Source organism: Bacillus rossius, chromosome 11 (genome assembly GCF_032445375.1).
Source record: "Bacillus rossius redtenbacheri isolate Brsri chromosome 11, Brsri_v3, whole genome shotgun sequence".
In the NCBI taxonomy this organism is placed as follows: Eukaryota; Metazoa; Arthropoda; class Insecta; order Phasmatodea; family Bacillidae; genus Bacillus; species Bacillus rossius.
The window spans coordinates 28,138,461-28,161,583 of NC_086338.1; the positions used below are offsets into that span (position 1 = coordinate 28,138,461).

The 23,123-nt window shown below is 36.8% G+C and overlaps 1 protein-coding gene across 1 annotated transcript in view; it reads left to right on the forward strand.

Annotated features, from left to right (window-relative positions):
• Positions 1-23,123, forward strand: part of LOC134536737 (sodium- and chloride-dependent glycine transporter 1) — a 180,054-nt gene that overhangs the window by 21,435 nt on the left and 135,496 nt on the right. Inside the window, exon 2 of the mRNA XM_063376629.1 lies at positions 5,700-5,913. Coding sequence (XP_063232699.1) covers positions 5,700-5,913 — 214 coding nt within the window. The remainder of the gene's footprint in view (positions 1-5,699; positions 5,914-23,123) is intronic.

Consider the following 23,123-nt stretch of genomic DNA (forward strand, 5'->3'; position numbering starts at 1 on the left):
AGAAATGCTAATTTGAAGCATCACTTTGAGACATGTAAAGGACCTGCAGTGCGGCAGAAAGTAAAGGTTTCTATACAACAACGATGCATTGATGTGCATAAGAGTATGCCTGGAAATGATTCAGTTGCAGTAACAGCGACATCTGGTTCGGGTTTGTCTTCAACTAGGCATCCTTGTGGCTACTGCGACATGACGTTTGCATTTGCACATGATGTACGGAGACATGAGAGGAGTAAATGTACGAAGAATCCTTCTCGCATGAAGTTTCGCTGTGACGAGTGTCATAAATGGTTTACTCGAATTGATAATTTGCGCCGACATTCGATAAACTGTAAAGGTGAAGTCCGTGCGCCTACTGCTGAACTACCTGCAGCAATTACGACTCCTGAGTTTAGATTGGTGACTCGTGAGCGTACAAGTAAAAAAACTGATGTGCAGCAACCGATTGCTGTGGCATCTGAACATGAAAATAAACATAAGACTGTGATCGGAGCATTACAAGTGAACGATAATGGCTTCTACTTGGCGCAGTCTGCATTTCGTGGAACATTGAAAGACTACTATTATCCAAGTACGTTAAGTGAGTCAAAGGACATTTGTAATTTTCTTGATGATATCAGACAGCACATAATCAATCAGCTTACTGATGACGTAGCAACAAACGGACCTTTGAAATATAACTTGTGGTTGGACTGTATATATGGAAAGCCTTATCCGTTCGATGACAAAGTGAAGAAGTGTGCATTCAAGACATCGGCTGCAGTAATTTACAGTTCTAACGATGTCAAGCAAACTGTTAAACAAGGTATCCAGAAACTCTGTCAAGAAGAGGAGGACTATGTCTGTAAAGGATCTGGTTGGACTCTGTCTTGTATAAACCGATTGGAGCTAAGAATTAGTCATTTCACGCCTATGCGGACTAAATGTTTGTAAGATTGCTAACCTTCGCAGGTGACCCTGTAGTAAAATAGAAATTATGTAATAAATATTATGTTTGTAAAAGAACTTGCAGTGTTTTTATTTTCGAACCTGTCATTTTTTAGGTATTTTTACATAAAAATTAAGATTATTTGCATCGATCGGGTATCGAACCGAGGACAGGAATCGATCGAATCAATATGTAAATTAATGAGTGATTTATTTAATGAATATTGGAACTTTTCCCGAATTTCTAGCTAAATAATTACGGATTTTCAAGATGGCGGCCGAATTTCAAGATGGCGGGTGTCATAGTAATAAATGATTACTGTACTCTAGCGGATAAGAACGAAACTAACATGACGTCAGCGCACTCTCGCCGACGATACAATGATGATGGCTTCCAGCATCGAAGACAAGATGGCGGACATGACGTCATACTAGGTGACGATTTATATGATTTGAAAAAAAGTGGTGGGAGTCAGTCTGCTAGCACCCACCTAGGGGGAAGGATCGGTCGCCATTTTTATTTGTTTGCCCTCACCGGGTTCGAACCGAGGACTCCGAACTACGTGTCGTAAAAGTATATTTTTTATAAGTATTTTATTAAAATTTTATTAAATGAATTTTTTTATAATTTTTAAAAATTTTTTCATTAAAATCGGATAATAAATAAAAAAGTTAAAGATGGCGACCGTAACGGAAAATGCAACGGTGACGTCATAATCCATGATGACGTCAGAGGCTTATCGTAGGCTGTAGACATGGATGCTTAAGCCTACATATGGACATTTCTAGCCGCTGGGATTTTTAAGGACTAAAAACGGGAAATTTTCCCTCGAAACGGGAATTTTTCTCTCGAAAACGGGAATTTTTGAATTGTGGAATTTTTTGAGATTTTTTGGCGGAATTTTTTTTCACAGAAATGGAAATTTTGGCGAATTTTGAGGAATTTTGGGCACATTTTGCCCAATTTTGGCGGATTTTGAGGGTCAAAGGTCAAGGTAAAACTTGTCCCGTTACGCTGTGTCCCGTTACACTCATCCAAGATGGCCGCCGTGACGTCACAATCCAATATGGCGGAAAACACCACAGACACCACAGCCTGAAGCCTGTCCCCGGATGCCCATTTACATACTACTCTAGTTCTTTCGGAAATTCGTATTTTATTCGTGTTTTGATTGGTTCTCAATAAAAACGAATTTTTGTGAAAGATTTAAGAGAAGCATATGGTAGTTGACTTTAGACCTATAAATATAACCTGTGACTATTAAATTGCACATTGCATTGGACATCTAGCTATCCAGTTTATGTTATAATCATATATGAAGTAACCTAAATCATTTATGGAGTATTACTAAAATAAAGGATTACATTTTAAGCTCCCCCTAAACGATTAAAAAAAATTAACTATATAACTATTAATTTTTCCAAATTTATTTATTTTTTGCTGAAATTGTCTTTAAATAAAAGATTGCCTAAAAAATCCCTTTACTTAGCCCTAAACTACATAATTAATAAGCTTATTTAGTTTCTGACAAGATAAAGTATAGTTTAAATCCTGATAACAATATGAATAACTGAAATTTTAATATTTATGCACTCTGAAAGTGAATGATAAAATATAGCTTCCCTTAGTTCCTGCAACCTGTTATCGCGCTCATTAAAAGTTTATGCTCCAGCTAGTACATTAAACTTTTTCATCGGTACGAGACTATGCGATCACTGTAATAATACCTAGTAATATTTAGTGGAAGACTTGTTCTTATTTTGCAGTAAATTAACGGCTACAAACGCAAGCCAAGAACTGACATCTCTGACATTCGTGGCAAGGGCCCATTAGCGCAGTAACTAATGTTTCTCAGAAGGCGTAAGAGAGTGCATGGAGGCATGATGCATTCCTCCTCCCCCTTACCCCAGATCCTGCGAAGGATCTAGGAACTGCGACGGCGAAATAGAAGAAAACGCTGCATCTCAGAAGCAAACGAGTTTAAGTCACAAATGGGCAATATAACAAGAGTAAAAATAATGCTATTTTAATGATACTCTGTATTTTTTTTTGTAAATAAAACAGATTTATTCTTGTATGATTACAAATAGTTAATTTCTATATTTACACAAAAACAACTGTATCGTTAAAAAAAATTGTTCGTAGTTTGGATTCTTAGCCGGGTATCTATGCTTTGTGTTGTCCCAGTACCTCCAATAGTTATATTGAGAACCGTTTCCTCAATAGCTTTCTAGTGTTAACTACGCCAATTCATAAGCACAATAAAACGAAATAAATTCCAATTAATGAATATTCGATTATCTTATCCATATTAAAAAAAATTGCTTGAATGAAAAAAAAATTATGCGTTAATTTCCGTAAGAAATACGTACTCAGCATTTACTGGAAAAACATATTTCATATAATGCAAAAATAACCATAGCCATGTGTTGTACAAATTTACAAAATATTTTTGTAGTAATATAAACTTTTTATTGGCAACTGGTTTCAAAAGGAATCTTTTGTAAAAGTACAGATACTTTTTTTCTACGTATATAGGCCTACTGTGTTTTACATCAACCTCCAATTGCGTTTGGCTTGAAATATGGGACTTGCAATTCATTTATTTCAAATTGGAGGGGGGGCGGGGACTTTTTCTAACAGGCGCAGGACATACATTTGTAAATGTACTTAACTTTGTGTGGCTCATTTACAGCTTTGGACTATAAGCTATTATGAATCTCGCTTATTGCATTAGAAACATTTGTTGGTGAGTCACGATGCTATTGGTCATTATGTTACCAATTTTTAAAACATTATTTGCAATAAAACCAAAATAATAATAATTTATTTCCCTTTTTTATGCTTTGTTAACAATATTCACTTAATTAACCAGGAAATTTAACACTCACGAAAGCAAGCTTGTATGTGAGTGCATCTAGCCACTTTAATTTACATGCGGCATTTTGACAAATGTAAACATTTATAAATTTGTAATAACCGAGAACTAAATATTTAAAATATTACCTAAGGTACCTTACATTAGTTTTATAAAGATGAAAATTAAAAAAGAATAATTTATTAAAATTCAATATAATGTATAACGTAAAAAACGTATAAAATATAACATTGTTTCATGAAAAAATGAAAATATAATTAAATAAAAATTAGTATTTAAAGTTAAGTACAGGTACAAATTTACAACAATATATAAAACTTACTTAAATACTAAAACAATCTCTTCATCAGGTAAATTATCTAGCCAAATATTAACATATTTTCTTATTTGAAAATAATTTATTTTTAGTTTTTCAGGAAGAATAACTACAATTTTTGGAAGCAAAAATGCTAAAGATGTCTGAGAAATTGTTTTATGATATATGTAGAGGATTGGTAAATTTATGTTATGTCTATGCCGTGTAGGCATTATGATCTACATAATTTAACTGATTTTCCCTTTGATACATAGATATTGATTATTGCAGCTCTAATAAACAATCTTTTAATATCAAATACATTTAATAGTTTAAAAAGTGCCTTGGATGGGTACATGTTTTTTTTTAAAAGACTGGTAAAATAAGTTTTTGAATTGTTATAATGGCTTAGTTGGCGTTTTGCTAAATCGCCGTTACTCGTTTGACGCTTGGGCACAGACACGGAACATGGTTCACCTTGTTATTTCCGCAGACATCAACACTTAGTGAGCTTTGTCAGTGCTGCCAATAATGCAGTTTGAGGTCGACATCTGACAGCTGAGAGCGGCTTGCTGTCACTATAATTTCATTAACGTTTGCAATAAATATTTTGAACTACGGTTCAGTACTTATTGTGTCGTGTTGTGTGTCTGAAAAGGTCGAAGTGTCAGTTAAATATCGATTGAAATGGCACTTAAGGCTCGGTTTCACATGTCTCATTGAATTATCGACGTGTGACATCCCAGCTCTCGCCAAACGTAATTGGGCAGGTGGGGGGGGGGGGGGGGGTGTAATTTCTAGGATGCGACGGAAGCCAAGTAACGGAAATGTGTAACAACCACGGTACTGCCAACTGTGGCACATTGTGCAAACAAAATTTTCAAAAAGACGAACATAAACTTTATAGTATTATCTGTTTAGCGAATGTTAAGAAAATGGTAATTATTTTAATAAAATTCATTGTCGAAAATCAGGTTTAAATCCGGGGTTTAGTGATTCATCAAATCTCACTTTTATCGGAGCCCGTTTATTTATATAGTTTAAAATTTCTGTCTGGTAATCAAATTATTCGATAGTCAACGTAGCTGCTCCGACAGCGAATTCTGGCGGCGGGTGCGGAAACTACGTGTGATTCGCGTCCACAAATGTAGTCGAAAACACCATTTGTGTATATTTATCACGCTCGGCATTATTTTAAAGAATTCTACGTTGATGTTCGTGTCCAGGTTTCGTATTATATTTTTATTTGAACATGAGAACTCATGAATGTTCTGGTTACTGAGGTTAGATAGATATTACACATTATTGGCGAGTAATGAAAGAATCGCATCTTTTCCCCCACTCTCCATCATTACTATTATTTAATGGATTTTTTTTTTTAATTTTAACAATGTACGTCCCAACGTAGCAGCCTGTGATTCGATAAAGCTTTGGTCGGGCGTTTCTCATTGACCCAGAGACATCCAGGTGAGTTGTAAGCCAATAGCAGAGGCAGCACTGAGGTATAACTATTTGTATTTTAGCCTGTCGCGAAATGAATTCGCGAATTTTTCCGGTCTCTACGTCATGACTACATGGTTGTGTGTCTGGTGGCGCAGGCGGACGACAAGAGCTCGGTGGCCAACTCGCAGGTGCCGCTGAACCCGGGGGACGACGGCACCTCGCACGGCTCGGGACTGACCGAGCCCGGCCCGGAGCCGGAGCGCGGCAACTGGACCGGCCGCTTCGACTTCCTGCTGTCGCTGCTGGGCTACAGCGTGGGGCTGGGCAACGTGTGGCGCTTCCCCTACCTCTGCTACCAGAACGGCGGCGGTGAGTGGCCGCGCAGTGTCCCGCAGTGGCCGCGCAGGGTCTCACAGTGTCTCACAGTGCCTCACAGTGTCTCACAGTGTCCCGCTGGGTCTCACAGTGTCTCACAGGGTCTCACAGGGTCTCACAGGGTCTCAGTGTCTCGCAGTGTCTCGCAGGGTCTCACAGGGTCTCACAGTGACCTCACAGGGTCTCACAGTGTCTCACAGTGTCTCGCAGGGTCTCACAGGGTCTCACAGGGTCTCGCAGGGCCTCACAGTGTCTCGCAGGGTCTCACAGCGTCTCACAGGGTCTCGCCGTGTCTCGCAGTGTCTCACAGGGTCTCACAGGGTCTCACAGTGTCTCAGCAACCACGTGACACATCACTGTCATGCTGCAGGGACGTCACAATGTTTCAACAACTTCTGTAACGTTTCTGAAATGTATCAGCAACATTGTAGCTGTCCATACAGCACAGACATTCTAGACGCATTACTGTCATGCTGTAGAGACGTCACAATGTTTCAACAACTTGGGTAACGTTTCTGAAATGTATCAGCAAAATCGTGGCTGTCCATACAGCACAGACTTTCTGGACAATTCACTGTCATGCTGCAGGAACGTCACAGTGTTTCAGCCACTACGTTAAATGTTTCTGAAATGCGCGTGCAACATTACGCGCACCAGCATTATCACTGCAACGCAGACATGGAAACTTTACTGCCACGCCGCAGAGACATCGCGATGTTTCATTAAGTTGATAAAGCATTTCTGTGCTGTATCTGCAACGGTGTGTGAGCCTACATCTTTGCTGCCCATACACCTCGAAATGTCACGGTTTTTTCATTAAGCTAATGTTACTTTATTTAAAGTATCTGAAACATTGTGTGATGATCTCGAAAAAAATGTTAATATAGTGTATTTATATTGTGGGTTGCGAAGATGGAGAAATTGTTTTGCAAAAAAATACCCAGTAATAATGGGAATTTATTGTCAGATTTTAGTTCGGAGTATTTCTTAGTATTGAAGTTTTTAATAATAAATAAACCTGTAAAATGTAAAATAATAATTCTTTATAAAAACTGAGATACTTTAAGAACACACAACTACCGCATGGATAAACGTGGCAGCCCTCAATTATTTTTTCTTTCAATTATTGATGTTGTTGACAGTGTAAAAGTTTTATCACTGTGTATGCGTGTGTCTTCAAGGAGGTATTCGAATACAGACGAATAATGTTGAATATACTGTGGTCTTAAATTTATAGTAAATATATTTTTTCAGCTTCAATTTCGTAAGGGAATTGCGTCGCTCTCATCCGGGATAAAGAGTCGGTCCATTTGCTCAATTATCTTGTTTACTGGCGGGGTTTATTAGCTGTGAAGTGCTCCCCCAGTTTCATTCCATTCTGTATTCATGATTGATGAGCAATTTAATAGAAAATGCAAACAGATCAGGCAGTAATTTTATGCTTTTTTATACAATTATATTATTTCAACAATGCTTATAGTTTCTAGCTAATCAACTAGGCTCTAAAAATAGGAAAATATATGTTTTATTTTTCAAATACGAAATAAATTATGTGCTAAAATAAATTACGCATAACATTCGTTATTTAGTTATTAAATAATTTGTAGTTGACACATGGATTTGGTAGGTGATAGTTAACTTCAGCCTTCCGAAATAAAAAAAAATATGTGTTGTCTCCTTGACTCATCAGAGCTAAAGGAGACATCTCCCACACCCGGGTTGGGTTTAGCGTCTCTTAAGCACAAAATCACAACAGAATATTTAATTAAAATGTTCAAAATTACTACTTTTAACCCTCACTCTAAGATGCAGGCAAAAATCAAATAAATCGTCCTGGGCGTTTAAAATACGTAACACATTTACTATTAAATTTGGAGTAGCATTTCTAAAATATTTATGAAACTTTTTAACAACTTTATTTTATTACTGACCGGTTCCACATAAATTCAGAACTAATTTAAAACAGTTCTTTCTTGAGTCATAAAAAGTGACCGTGAACATGGTATGGCTAAAAATATACCTATTGCAAAAAAAATACAGAAAAATTATAAACATATTTAAAATAAAAAAAATACTCCGACTGGATAGTTTACCATATTACTTCCTGTTCCTTCACGCGACCTCAATTACAATTCCTAGCCACGCTTCCAGACTCAATTAAAAATAATATGATAACAGCCAATAAATACAATAAATATACTAATAAATATTTTAAAATTATGATAGCCATTTATTAAACAAAACGGGAGCTCCCAAATTTATTTATGCAAGACGTCTTGCGTAAACTATGCCTACACATTCTTATGACAATTAGTTACAATAAAATTTACAGCATTCCTCAACAGTCCACGCTCGGAGAAATAAATCTCTAGTTCGATGCGCTCACTGAAATTTAATGGGGACGACTCACTATTTTCTTTGCAACTTCATCGATGGGTGCCGATGCAAACCAGTCTCTCGTAGTCATACTCTTAAACGTTTATAATCAGCCAATAAACTTCTTATGTGCGCGCATTACTCCGCTAACGTCAGCTTTATTTTACCGCTAACTATTGCACGCAAATTCAGTCACTGCCAAATGCGTGGTTCATCTGTTAGTTCCACTTCGCTGAGTTCGGGTTCCCAAAACCAAAAAAAAAAGATAAATGTCCGTGGCCACTTACTTGTTTCTGTCCTCTCCACCTCTTGCCTTAGCAGCAGCACAGCTCGGTCCAACGTAAGCCCTATTCACGTAAGAGCGGAAGACGCACAAACCGACGTAAAAGCCACTGCAGGAAAACTTAACAAAATCGTATCACTGCCAATGTTAGCTTATTACTCGCAGTATCCCTGCGTATACACGGGCGTAACGCTAACGTAATCACGGCTTCATCACACCACGACCCGGCGCTCAAAGCGTGACTGTAACACACGGAGCTGAGGGAAGCGACCCCTCCGCGCCGTGTCTGACTGTCCGGTCCACACCACAGACGTCACTCCCTCTGGCGCCTAGCCTGCCTCTTTCCTTGCAAGGACTAATCACTTAGGTCTCTTTAAAATACGTCCAGCCCATTTACCAAACGGAAAACACTAAACATAACCTCATAATTATTATTATTTTTTTTGTTTGTGGTTAACGGCTTTCTCCCACAACCAGCACTAGATGCACACAAGGTCGACAACGCCTGAGTGAACTGCGTAACTATGAGCAAACACAACCAGGTACTCATACAAGTCTTTGACTCATGGGATAAAGTCATGACTGAGCAACAAGCAATGAGTGCAGCACGTCCTTTTTCTTTTTTCTTCTTTATATATATATATATATATATATATATATATATATATATATATATATATATATACATACGGGAAGTGTAGGGAACATTGACAGGAACTAACAGCTACCTATCTTGGTGGTCGTAGCCTCATATAAACTATAAGAAAAAATTAAAAATAATTAAGCTGTTAACTTGAATCAGGTGACACAACATTCTCTAAGAGTCTGCTAAGTCGTGGCCTTCGGGTGGAGGCTAACAACCAACCAACGATTAAATAAACCACCTTAAAAAATAAAATTATGAACATAGAGCTAAAAACATCGGAGACCATTTGCAAACAAATAAATAAATTAAAAAAAAAAATCAAGTGGCTTAACAAAAATAATTTCATATTAAAATGACCCAAGAAAATGAAAGTGGCGCACACGCCACAGTGTGAAAATTTAAATAAGAACTTAGGACGTTACAGTTGGTATATTGTAAACGTTTATATCAAAAATAATAAAATTCTGGCTTCAGGAGTGAAGGGTTTTGGGGAGGAGGGGAGGGGAAGGAAAGGTCAGCACCGTAGAAAACATCTGTTCGGTGCAGCGGCTATTTGCATGCAGATAAGGTCGAAGACAGCTGAGGTTCTCCGCGCGATTGCTTAGGGGGAGCTTCTTCTCCTGCGCCTTGTGTTAGCACGAGGGCCAAGAGAATCGATATGGCCGACCCCGCGCGTAAATCACCGACATGCGGCCTCCTCCCCCCACCCCTCCCTGACCTAGGACAGTTCAGCCCTGAAGGGGAGCGGTAAAACACTGGCCCAATTAGTACTGCGACGTTATTCTGCGACAGGGTCTGGAGGCGTTGTTTCAGGATCGAAGCACCTGTGTGTTCAAGGGCTTAAAGAGGCCGCCCGTGAGAGAGCTATCATTACTAACTCACAGGTATGCACCTTCATTGGAATCAAGCCGCACTGTCTTGGATAGTTTCCATTTTTTTTTTGGCTGTAATTCTGATTTTCAACTGTGTATCCCAATTTTTGGGCACGTCAAGGCATGAATCGTTGCTTCCAGTCCTGCCATACCTAGTTGCGACCACACACACATTATAACAGGCTCTAGTCTTAAAGCACCGCGAGGAAATAACTAATTACTTGACGGGGGCGACTACAGCTATCATGATAATCACACCACACCGAGAGAAAGGTTTGTTTGCCACAGCAAAATATTTGTTTATATATGAGGAAATACATTTATTTTGTTGATTCAAACAAATATTTTGTTTTTGGAAAGATTTTATTGATCTAGAAAAATGGTTTGGTCAGTTTAACTGTATATTTTGTTAGGTGTAATGAATAAATTTTGTTACTCACAAAATTTGGTTTGGCCAACAAAATATTTTAATACAGGAAGTAAATATTTGTTTTGCCATATATAAACTAATATTTGTTTGATTCAAAACAAACTTTTTCTCCATGCAGTTCGCGAATAGCCAAAGGTAAGTACTATGCCACGTCGAGCCAAAAGCTTCATAGCATTCGCAAGATGTCGAGGCCTAATGCCCCATAAATAGCAGAAGTGTCAAGAACAAGAAACATCCCCAAAATGGCGCATGAAACCTAGCGTCTAGCTAGGTTGCTGAACGGCGTTCAGAGCTACTGTCTCTATAACTTGACAGTGTAAAAGGTTAATGCAGACTATTTCACTGCCGTTATTAGGTGCAAGCTTAGAAATTACAAGCAAATTAAAGTACTTTCCAACAAAGAATGCATGTTAAATAAACGGAAAGATCTTCGTAGTTGTAAGCAACTGGACGAGCAGGATCCTGACATCTGCGGTCTATGTTCTTTTGTAAATAGGTTAAGCAAGCCCGCGGAAGATTGAAACTTATATATATATATATATATATATATATATATATATATATATATATATATCGTGGATTTAACAAGTTTTTGAAGTTTTTTTAAATACTTCAAGTATGATTTTGTGAGTTCAATAAAAGAAAGTACGAAGATATATCCCCGTATAGGTGATCTGTAAACATTGTTTTTCGTAAATAGAATGTGAATATTTTTTCTTCTTCTTTTAAACAGTGAATGAAACGTTTAGTACACTGTATTTATTGCAAGAAAGATAGAAATTGTCAGGGAAATCCGCAAGAAGTTTCCGCGTTAAAAGTACAGGTTCACCGCTGAAGTACCTTAAGGGCTCGTTACCGACGCGACAACTGCACGCCAGTTCGTAGAGGCGACGAGGCGTGCTCTGCGCGAGCCAGTGTCGCCCTTATGGCGCGCCCGGCCAGGCGGCTAGCTTCACGTTGACAGAGGGAGGGCGGAGGTAACACACTTTAATCGCATTTCTGAAGACCCGCCTCCGAATTTCGGTCCGGCCATCCAATTCAAACCTCGTCTACAATCACAGTGTCCAAAATTGTGTCCGACAGACACTGATCGCTAACTGGTACACGTGACTCTCTATCGTCATGGATGGTGTTGACAGTGGTCAGAATTTCCTTGGTCTGATCCGAATACATTGGCTAACTTGGACTTATTATACTAATCTGTGTCCTTTGTTAGCGATGAAAAAGAAGAACACTCCTGATATTTGCAGTTTCCAGTTATCTTATCAAAAATATGCTCTTAAAAAGAAAAGAATGGTGGTGTGATAGGAAGTCAAAAATACATTTTAATTAGTGCACACAATATAAAAGATTAGTACTTGTACAAAATATTCCTTTGGAAACCACTTGCCAATAAATATTATGTAATATTACAAGAAAAAATATTCTAAAATTTTACAACAAATTGCTATGGTGTTTTTGCATTTATGAAATATATTTCTGGAAACAACACTGAACATTACTTTCGCATTTACAAAAATTGGCATTTAATTTTAAATTTTGACTAACATTAGCACAAGTATAAACTATTTGACCAATGGAAAATAGAATAGAATAGTCAATAATTGGACTTTATTGGGTTTTGTAATGCTTATTCACGTGTGCAGTTAATACTGGAAATCTATAGAGAAAAGTTTACAAATAACTTGAATTAATGTAGGTACAGGGAAAACACAAGGCATAAATATGGCTGTACAATAATCGAATCCCAGTATTACTGCAAAAAAAAAAGTAGCAATACACTTGAGTAGTATATCTTATATCTTTAAACGAGCAATTCTTGTGTGTGTGTGTGTGTGTGTGTGTGTGTGTGTATATATAAATATATAAATCTGAATCTCGGAAACGGCTCCAACGATTTTCATGAAACTTAGTAGAGTAGAGTGGGGTAAAAGTGCGCGGCGGGTAAAAGTACGCAGTGCTGGTATATTTGTTCCCACTGATATTATATTGGAAAACCTTAGTTGGTGTTAAAGGTGTCATGGTGGAGCATCGTTACACGAAAGAACAGCTGGCTTGTACGAACGGCATCAAAACCATGAGGTAAATATTGTATTTCATGATACTGATGTAATATTTAGATTTCTTGGAACTAGTTTATCAAGAAAGGAGTTAGTGTACGAAAATAATTCGCTAGGCTGTTTGATAAAGTGGTTTTTCCCGAGTGTCGTAAAGTATCAGATAGTTCGCATTGCATACCACATATAGCAGCACTTCCGGGAAATGGAAGAGAAGTATTGCGGGGGCAAAAGTACGCAAGTATAAGAGGGGTAAAAGTTCGCAATGCGAACTTTTACCCCGCAATGCGAACTTTTACCCCGCATACACATCTGTAGTTTACAGTCCTCGAAAATATTGTGGGTAATGATTGTAAAACCATTTAAATTTATAGTTATGTTAAAACATTATTTACATACTTATATTTATTCTTTTAAACTTCAGATATAGTAATGTGATCATTTTTGACGTGTCAACGTCTAATAAATCGATGAACGCCGGCTGCACGCACGAAAATGTGTCCCTTTATGCACATTGGCCCGTTACGCTGTGTCCCGTTACGCTCATTGTAGGCTTGCGCCGCATCTATCTCTCTTCTACTCGATTGGCCTGTGCGTCCGATTTCATTTCTAAACATTGACTAAAGTTTTAATTGTTAACATTGAAACTTTATTATTTGAAAAAAATTGGCTGTCTGTAAAGTCAGTTTACGGACGATAGTTTAACGTGAAAAATTATGGTCATTCATATAATTGATGATAGATATTTGATTACAGTTTATTTATATGAAAACTTGTTCATAATTATATTTAAACTTTAATTACAAGTCATCTACACGTGAACTGTTTCGTCGACTGTTTATAAAGTGAAGTGAAAAGTTAATGTGGTTTTCATTGCTTATTACAACAAAAATTTCTGAAATAAAAATTAATTATTCTTGCATTTTAAAAATCTGATTACTAGTATAATTTCAAGTATTTATTATTTTATTATTAAAATAAAAATGATTCAATTTTATTCATAAAAGTATGCAATCAATTCCTCAATGTTTTGTTATGACGTCACGTTAAACTATCGTCCGTAAACCGACTTTACAGACAACCATTTTTTTTGCAGGAATTATCAGAGGAAAATGAAGCGAAAGCTGTGAAGCTACTCCAAAGATTTTGACGATACCTCAACAGAGACCTTCATAACGAGATTCTAAACGTAGAATAGCTGCAGATTATGGCATTTCAGAGGCCACTCTACGTAAAAGACTCAAACAAGTATGAATCCCGTAGTAGGGAAATTATGTCTAGTAAGTTTACTAAAACAAATTGTGCACCAATAAAATAGAGTTCAACGAAATAAAAAGTTAAAAAAAAACTCACAATTTTTAATCGTTCTGGCAAAGAAAGATGTTATTTATGATAACTGTTAAAATACATTATAAGCCCTACTGTTTTTTGAAGCTGATAACATGCTAACATTTGCCACTTAAATCTATTTTTCTGTGTTATTAGTGTTAAATTGTAATGAGTTAGTGTCTTAAGTAAAACTCATATGAATCTAAATAAATTATACAATTAAATTTTTCTTTTACAATTTTATGGTAATATGCGAACTTTTGCCCCACATCATGCGAACTTTTGCCCCACTGGTGGGGCAAAAGTACGTTTTTACTTCATGTCGGCAAACCCATCCTAGCATTCATAATATTTATAATTATGTTCTAATACCTAGTTCATTAGACTCACGAATGATAATAGGTTCTATGTTACAAATAAAAAAATTGTTTGCTCTATTAACATGACATATATTTGAGTCCAAATATTAAGTGCGTCCTTTTGCCCCACTCTACTCTACGCAGGGGGTTTCGGGGCGATAAATCGATCTAGCTAGGATTCATTTTTAGAAAATGTCGTTTTACCGTGTTTTCAAGTTCTAAAAGATTATAGTGGCACAGATTCCAGGTTGTGGTATCGGTGGTGTCGGCCGCCATCTTGGATTGTGGCGTAGCTGTGGCCATCTTGTCTGACCTTGACCTTTGACCTTGACCCCGGCAGCCATTTGGATCTACCATTTTGTTTTTCCGCCATCTTGGATCCACCATTTTGTTTTCCACCATTCTGAATTATAGAAATTTCTGCGATCGTGAGATAGAACCACCAGCTCCCCAGACATTGCAATTATTATTACGGCAACCATCTTAAAAATACAATATTATTATACAATTTTGATGAGACAATTAAAAATATATATAAAAAAATTGAATAACAAAATTGTATTAGAAACATTTCCGCCATATTGGAATCGAATGCCCACTCCTTTACATTGCATTTTTAGTTACGACTGTCAACTTTAAAAGCTGTAACTTTAAACTAGAAAGTCGGAAAAAATAAATATTATAAAAATAATTAATTAAATTTTAATAAAATCATACATCATTGAGTCCTTGGTTCTAACCGGTGAGGGCAAACAAAAAAATAGGTGACAGATCTTTCCTCCACGGAAGCCACCCGCAGACATACAGCCCACCACTAATACCAAGGCAGATATTACACCAGTCGGTATGATGTAATGACGGCCATCTTGTTTTCGTCGGCTGGAGACCGCTATATTTGATCCGACATAATGTTTTCGTCTGCTAGTGGGTGCTGCCGCTAAATTATTTTAAATTTTACCCGCTTGGGTGCAGAAATCATTTATTGCCCAGACGCCTTAACATTTTGTCCACCATATTGAAAACAACCAATGAAACAATATTATTAGAAACCAAAGTATCAAATAAAATGAATTGATAAAATACAAATGTAATGATATGTACCCAAATGTAATGAAATAAATAAAATGAAGTGAAAATACATTAAACAGCATTAAAATAATTTAAAAAGACCATAAAAAAACTATAAATTTATTTACTAATTGATTCGCGCACCTTAGTTAAATTCTTGACTGGTGATAAGAGTAAGTAAAACTAAAAATTAAATTGAATTCTGTTTTCCAAATATATTTCGTGGAGTTTTATAATAATTATTCTCTCTACGAAAACAGACTCCATACAAGATACCTGTCCGACGTAATAAATAATTGTTGTTGTGCCTACCATTGAAGTTTAATTTTTTTTCGATTTTTTTAGGATACCTTCCAACCAGTTTATGTACAATGCTATATGTATAGGCCAAGCATCTCCGAATCGCGAGGTCAATCATGACCTGATTACAGTCTTGACTATGCACATTTAACGAAATGACATGCATTCAACGAAAGGAAAAAAAAAACATGCAAAATGCACTGGACACGCGATGCACACAGTACACTCTTGACATGCAATGCATGCAACACACACACGACAGGCGCATGGCATGCAATGAACACACAATAAACACACTAGACACACAATTCACACCAAGTGCATGCAATACACACAATTACACGCATTCATGAGAACGTACTTTAAGCATACTGTGACCAATAAAAACAACAGGGAACAGTCTCCGTCAGAGGATGCTACAACCTGCTGAGCAGATATAGGTTATGATCATGAATACGTTAAAAAAAAAAACTTGTCAAAGAACATTTCGCCCCTAAAGGTAGGAGGCTCCAGCAATTGGCTACTTCCTATATGAAAGGAGACACGATAAACAAGAAATTTAAATATTTATTCAAGTAGATACAAATAATAAAAATAATAAATAAATTTGTAGTTTACCTAAACATGCAACATGCAACAAGATGCATGTATCGAATGGAATGTGAATAAGGGAATAAGCCGTACGTTACTCAAAACAAAATTTAAGCCAACATGAACAATGATCCAATGAACATTGAGGGAGACATGTATACGTTAAGTGGAACGTAAGGTATTTAAGAATGTGCCGCGGCGAAATCGACCATGGGCTGAGTAGCGACGTAGCAAAACGGAGACACACGTAAACTAAATTATGAGCTTGGCGGACCAAAATGAATTTAAATATGAAGAGTTACGAAACAATTTACATACTAAGCCCATTTAAGAAAAACAAACAAACGTACAACTCCAAAGAAATATGCTTACACGCCCATGACGGATTCTGACACCAACAATAAGTATCTGCTCAAGAGAACTAAACGGACAAGAAGGATTTTAAAACTGACATGACTTTATATAAACTAGAAAATGTATACTTCCGCGAAAGTAGATCTACAGGTGAAGGAACAGGGGAAAGACACCATAAAAAGAAAGGAGGGCAGCCGAGCAGCAAGGGGAAGGGAGAAGGACGGGGGAAGTGGGAGAGGAGGTGACACTCAGAGCTAAATGACTGAGAAAATATAAGATGGCTGAAACACGGAAAATACGTAACAAATGCAGTTCACTGCATACTAATAGGTAGAAATGACAGGTGCACGAAATAAAAAAAACAACACAATTTTTGAAATTAAAAAAATATTACATATTAATTTACAAGGACAAAACAAATACGAGCGTTTCTCGATTTCTGCGTCTGCCACCCACGAATTAAAACGAGATGGAAAGCCCCACCACTTGACATAGGATCGCCCATTTCTTCGTTTGAAATATTCTCCACCAAATACACGTCGGGATACATCGCAGGCTGAATCTCTTCGGCATAGAAGTCACCACAAAAGGTTTGTGTTCCAAATATTTGAGGTAGTAGGTCCTAGGCTCCGATTCGCGAACATAGGTCACACGGAAAAGTTCGGAACTCGAATTCGAAGTGAAATCCTTTCTCGAAGAGCCATTCTGCTTCGAAATCGGTAGCATGTCACCAACGTTAACTTTAAGCTTTCGTGGATCTTTCTTCTTCGTGTTGGAAAACATTGTTCGGAGCAAAGTGATTATCCTTTAAATGTTTAAGCTTCATTTCGTGGTAGGATGCACCGTGTAATTGTATTGGCTTACTAGTTTCGGAAAGATATACAGTCACCTGTAATTTCTGTTAGACTTGAACTGTTGCCACATCTTGGTGCGAAAAGTTCTGTTGAACCTTTCGAAAATGGAGGCCTTGACACTACTAAATGTATAGTAGTGTTTGATGACAAACCTCTTCATAAAAACTTTGTAGGTCGCATTGTAGAATTATTTGCCAAAATCCGTTTACAGATGCGAGTGGGTTATAACCAATTTTTTAAATCTGGAGAGGAGAAGTATGGTAAGGGGAGGGTGACTATGAGATGGTAATGGTGGGGGTCATTATGCTGTATGTCCCCATGGAGCAATGATTTAAAAAAAATTCCTTGGTGGGATCTAACAGAGGTATCCAAACTCCAGTATGTGAGTGTTTTATAATAATAGTAATTAAATAAATTTATTTTAAGTTTTAAATTTGTTCCAATTTTTTTGGTTAGTAATTACGGATTTTCAATACATCGGACGTGATGTTATAATTCAATACGGTGGACGTGACAACATAATTCAATATGGCGGATGTGAGATCATAATTCAATATGGTGGAAAGTTCTAGAAAACAAAATGGCGGAATATATTGAATCCAAGATGACGATATCCAATATGGCAACAGAAGTCAAGGTGATCCAAGGTGGCGGCCGTAACGTCGCAATCCAAGATGGTGGTCGGTCATTGACTCGTACCTCGCACCTCAGCCTGAAGCCTGCGCTCGTAGACCCTATTTCCCACTACTCTATTTCCATAGTTATTCACCATAAAACCAGTTCCTTAGTTTTGCTACAATTGGATACCGAAGGCAATGCTGTTAATTAAATGACGCAACAGAGCTTACGAATCGGAATCGGAGGTACAGTGGCAGCCATCGAGGAAAGTTGATTGCTCTGCGGGATTTCCTCTATCGATCCTGCCAGCGGAGTCGACAGAACGTCGCCGCATTGCCAATCGAGTTGCGGGTTCAAATATCGACATGGAAGCCACTAAGCGAAATTAATGTGCGGAGAAAGGGGGCGGGTCAAGTTTCATCGACAAACTTCCGTTCCCAATGTATCGTCTGCGTCTCCCCGTTGATACATGACCGCCATCTGTCTGTTGCAGCAAAGAACCAGGCTGTCGGACTGGGGCGTACCTGAAGGTTTACTCCACTTGCTTAAGTGCGTGCTTTCATCAATTATTTTGCTTCTATGATTTCTTTGCTTAACGTTTTAAATATATTCATAAAATAACTATTGTTTATTGTCCACAAATAGTTTTTTTTAAAATTTAGTAAGTGTTTGATCAATCGTTTTGAAAACAATATTATATTTGAACCGTGGCATGAACTATGAGCACATAATCGTGTGATAGGCAACTATATATAGCCGTTCATATGGAGCCTTTGTCGTTAGACTTTTATTTCTAGGACATCAATCATAAATCAGTAAATATATGATTTTCCCTAAATCCTAGAAACATGAGTTTTGATAAAGCCCAATTTCTATTGTGAATGACATACAAAAAGTAAAGATTTTGATTACAATGGCTACATTTACAAAATGTTTTTTTTTTCAAAACTGTATAACAAACCAAGGGCGCCCATACCCGGGGGCAGGGGGGGGCCGTGGCCCCCCCTAGATTTCAGGGAAGGAAAAAAAATATGGTGTAGTCAGGTGTTTTACTTTAAAGAAAATTATTTAAAGTCGGTATTATGTAGAAATGGTTAAACACGAAGATATTATTGTATATCGTTTTTTACATGTCTACTTCATTTTTTATGTTAGTTCAAGCATTAGTTTCTGCTGCTGCGATATAAGGTGTTGTGTACAGGGAGAAAACGCTGTTCAAGCGCAACGCCCGTGGCGAGTCATTCCTCTTCGTATTCCTACCCAAGCTCACGCGATAACACAACACAACAGATTTAGACCAGTCAGAGTTATACGACGCGACAGTTGACATGTGCTTGCAGACGGCAAAATGTTTTGCTACTTTTTCGTCATAATAGTCTTTAGGTCTAAAGTTTTATGCACCTGGTCTAGATTTAGTTTAGTGTAGTCAGTCAGTATAAATAACTTAAGTGTAAATAAATCAGTGAAAAGTGTAAAGATAAAAACCATTGTTATTATGTAGTGTTTCTTAGTTTTTCTCATTCGTCACATCCGCTCAGAATATTCACAGGTTTTAAGGTAAGCTGACACCATTAAAGTTACTCAAATAAGAATTATTGTTCAGAAAAGTCTACAACGTAAAATTTATGTTGAAATTTTGAATTTAGAGGAAAACCTTTTTTTCCCTTCAAAAGTGTTTAAAAGGATAAGATTCCGCTACCTTCAGTAGACTCGGAAGCAATTCACACTGGAATCCCGATTTTACGTACGCTCACGGTCACTTGGATTGCATTCGTAAAATCGTTATCTTCATAAAATTTTAAACACCTCACCCTCTGAAGATACATGTTATAATTTATTGAACGGAATATATATAATATTAAATAGTAAAAACAATGACTGCCGTCTGCCCTCTGCCCTCCCCTGCGTTCCCCTTATTATTTTTTTTTTTTTTAACATTCCATAACTTGCCTCATTTCACGAGTGATATAAAGTGACCTCACAGCGACTAACCACAGTTGCACCACGCATTGCATCATGTTAACTTTTGTGTGGTGACAGATAGAACTGCTAGAAAATTTTCAAAAGCAGAGAGAAAGCAATGACGAATTCAAAACCATTTTCGAGGCAGTAAAAGAAGATTGTAATGAGCTTGACATAGATATAAAAATCCCAATATTGGCTGGAAGGCAGACCCACAGATGTAACGTGAATGTCCAGTGCTCATCAACTGAAGACTATTTCAAAGTTGCAATTTACAATCCGTACATGGATTCTGTAACTATGTCACTTACTACAAGATTTGAAAGAGATAAAGGCATACCTTTCAAAGGTGCTATTCTTCACCCACATTTGATGAAAAAGGAGACGAAAGAAGATTTCATGAGAGACATAAAAAGTTTGCAAACGTTTTATCAAATCGACAACTTGGAAGCAGAATCCAGATTATGGTATGACGTCTGGACGAATAAGAAATGTTTGGAAAAAACAAAGCTCCATGATATACTTTCAGAAACAATGTTTTACCCAGCAGTAAGGAGACTGCTTATATTCTACCAAACCATACCCACAACTTGCACAAAAGAGCGTTCTTTCAGCACACTGCGTAAAGTGAAGACGTGGCTGAAAAGTACTACTGGCGAGGACCGTCTGTCCAGCTTGTGCCTTCTAAGTGTCCACAGGAAAAGAGTGAAAAACCCTGGTTTCGAGGACAAAGTGCTTGACTTGTTCGGCAAGAAGAAAATAAATTTACAGTTTGCTTTTTCAGATAAATATTAGAGTCAAATCCGTAATAAAACTTATGCATAATAATTTATCTTAAAATTTGCTTTTTATGTAAATACCAGTGAAAAATCGTGTGTGTGTGCATTTTTAATTTGTTTTCTGTATTAAATTATCAAGGTAGAGAAGCATAAGATACTGAAAACTAAATTCTTATGCTTTATTCCTACTTAACAATTCTGTTAACTTAAATTAGGTTAATCCTCTATGATTGTGTTTAAACACTGATATGAAATTCCTCTTTTTTTATCTTTTCTTGTTTTATAAAATGTTTATATTTTATAAATAACCCATTGAAATTCATGTGTTAAACAATAAATTTAATTATTATAAGAAGATGAACTTGTAAGAAAGTTAATGATTGGCTAGCATATCCAGCGAATAGCGATAGCTAGGACATTCAGCTTATGTTTTGTGTTTTGACATCTGAAAGTCGTTTAAATAGCAAAGGAAAAGTACATTCTTTAGAACGAAGGAGTATTCGTTCTACCACGGTTTTGTAGAGACATCGATATTACTTCTGATTATCCACGAGATAACAATTTTGCAAGATTTTATTATAGTTTCGACTGACATTCAAGTTTTTACTAATAAAGCAATGTGGCAGAAGTAGTATTAATGAATTAGATTATTGTGACATCAAATTTGAATCACCGTAGGCGATAAACTGCAACCACGATAGGGTTTATTCACGATCTATTGCTTGCTTTGAAACGAACTATCAAATTTTCACGATGGAAACGAATGAAACCAGTCAACTAAGTTTACAGCCTGCAAGACTGATTACTGACGCTGTTCAACGTGCTGTAATGCCAGCGATCAACATTTTTGACTGAAGAGAATCGAGCTGAGGAGAAGAATTTCTGCAAGTTCACATCAAAACCGCTCCAGCCGGAAGGAAGGAAGCCAACGATTGACCAGCAGTGACGATATAGAAGCAGTTGAGGGCGCCGTGTTTCACACAGAACTTCGAAGTCGACCATTGATGCGTACCGAACAAGACCTTTTCCACTGCGAGGAAGGATGCAGCGGCAATGAGCAGCCATAGTTCCCGCACCACGCACAGCTGTGTTGCAGAGCCAGAGGTCAACTGTGTCGTCATACTTTCGCATGTACTGACGGAGGTTGGCTGTCGTCGTATTGAATAGCATTTGAACAATTTTCGAGAGTCCCTTGAACTAACGATTATCAAGTAAATTATTTTCTTTTCATATAATCTGAGATCACACTAATTTTCCAGAAGTTCATCTTCAATTTAATTTTATTGTGAATAAATTTTGGCATGAACTAAATTTTAATTTGTTCTAACTATAATGTTGATTTTGTGTCTGATCAGGTGGAATTAGAAGTTGATGTTTGATTAATAACTTAACTTTGCAATTTACTTTTGAGAATTTACCTTGTCCCTTAAGTGTAGTTCATATCCAGTGGTCCAATTTGCTGACACCATTGAGCAAAAATAGCTGTAAGCACTGTTTAAAGGCACTCATTGATAACATGATTTGAGCTGATAATATTAAATTGAGTTTGAAGTTACATGATTTGAAACAATTCCTTTTGATAGTAACATATCTTATTTGAATATTGTAAACAGATTTCACATTGGTTATTTGAAGCTTTACTATCACTAAATAAACTTATAGTCCTCGACTACTGAATCCATCTGTGCTAATTCTAAATGATAAGCAATTATGATTCATATCGAAACATACTAATATTCATTTAACTGTGAACGAGGGAATATTTTGTGTGATACAATATCGCCGTGATGAAGGTAAACAACAGTTGAAAATAATAAAAAAAATTGTTTGAAACAATTTTTGACTATAATTATAAGCGTAGTTCAGGCGTTACATTTAAAAACAACTATTTTCTCACTGTGATAACATATTTAAATCGTTTCTCTCTCAAAGTTAAATCTTTTGACCAACACGTTTTAAACTTTATAATTATTTTAATTTAATTTGTACGCGACATTTATTTAGGGGTAAAGAGAGCAATTAGTTGGACTGTATTCTTGATATTCGTTTACCCGAGACGCTGCAAAAGTATAAGGACTGTATTCCTGCATTTGTGTTGCTAAAAATTCACTTGTTTCAATAAAATAGTTAATATTTAATTAATAAAGTAGTCAATAAAAATTTTTTATGGCGAATGAGTACTGTATTTTAGTAACAGAACAAAAAAACTTAACAGGGTCAGAACTGGAACTATTTTATGGCTAGTAACAAGCCGCAGTTAGTCTTCCAAAATATTAAAAATACTTCATACCCCTAAGACTGGCCCCCCCCTTACAAATTATCATAT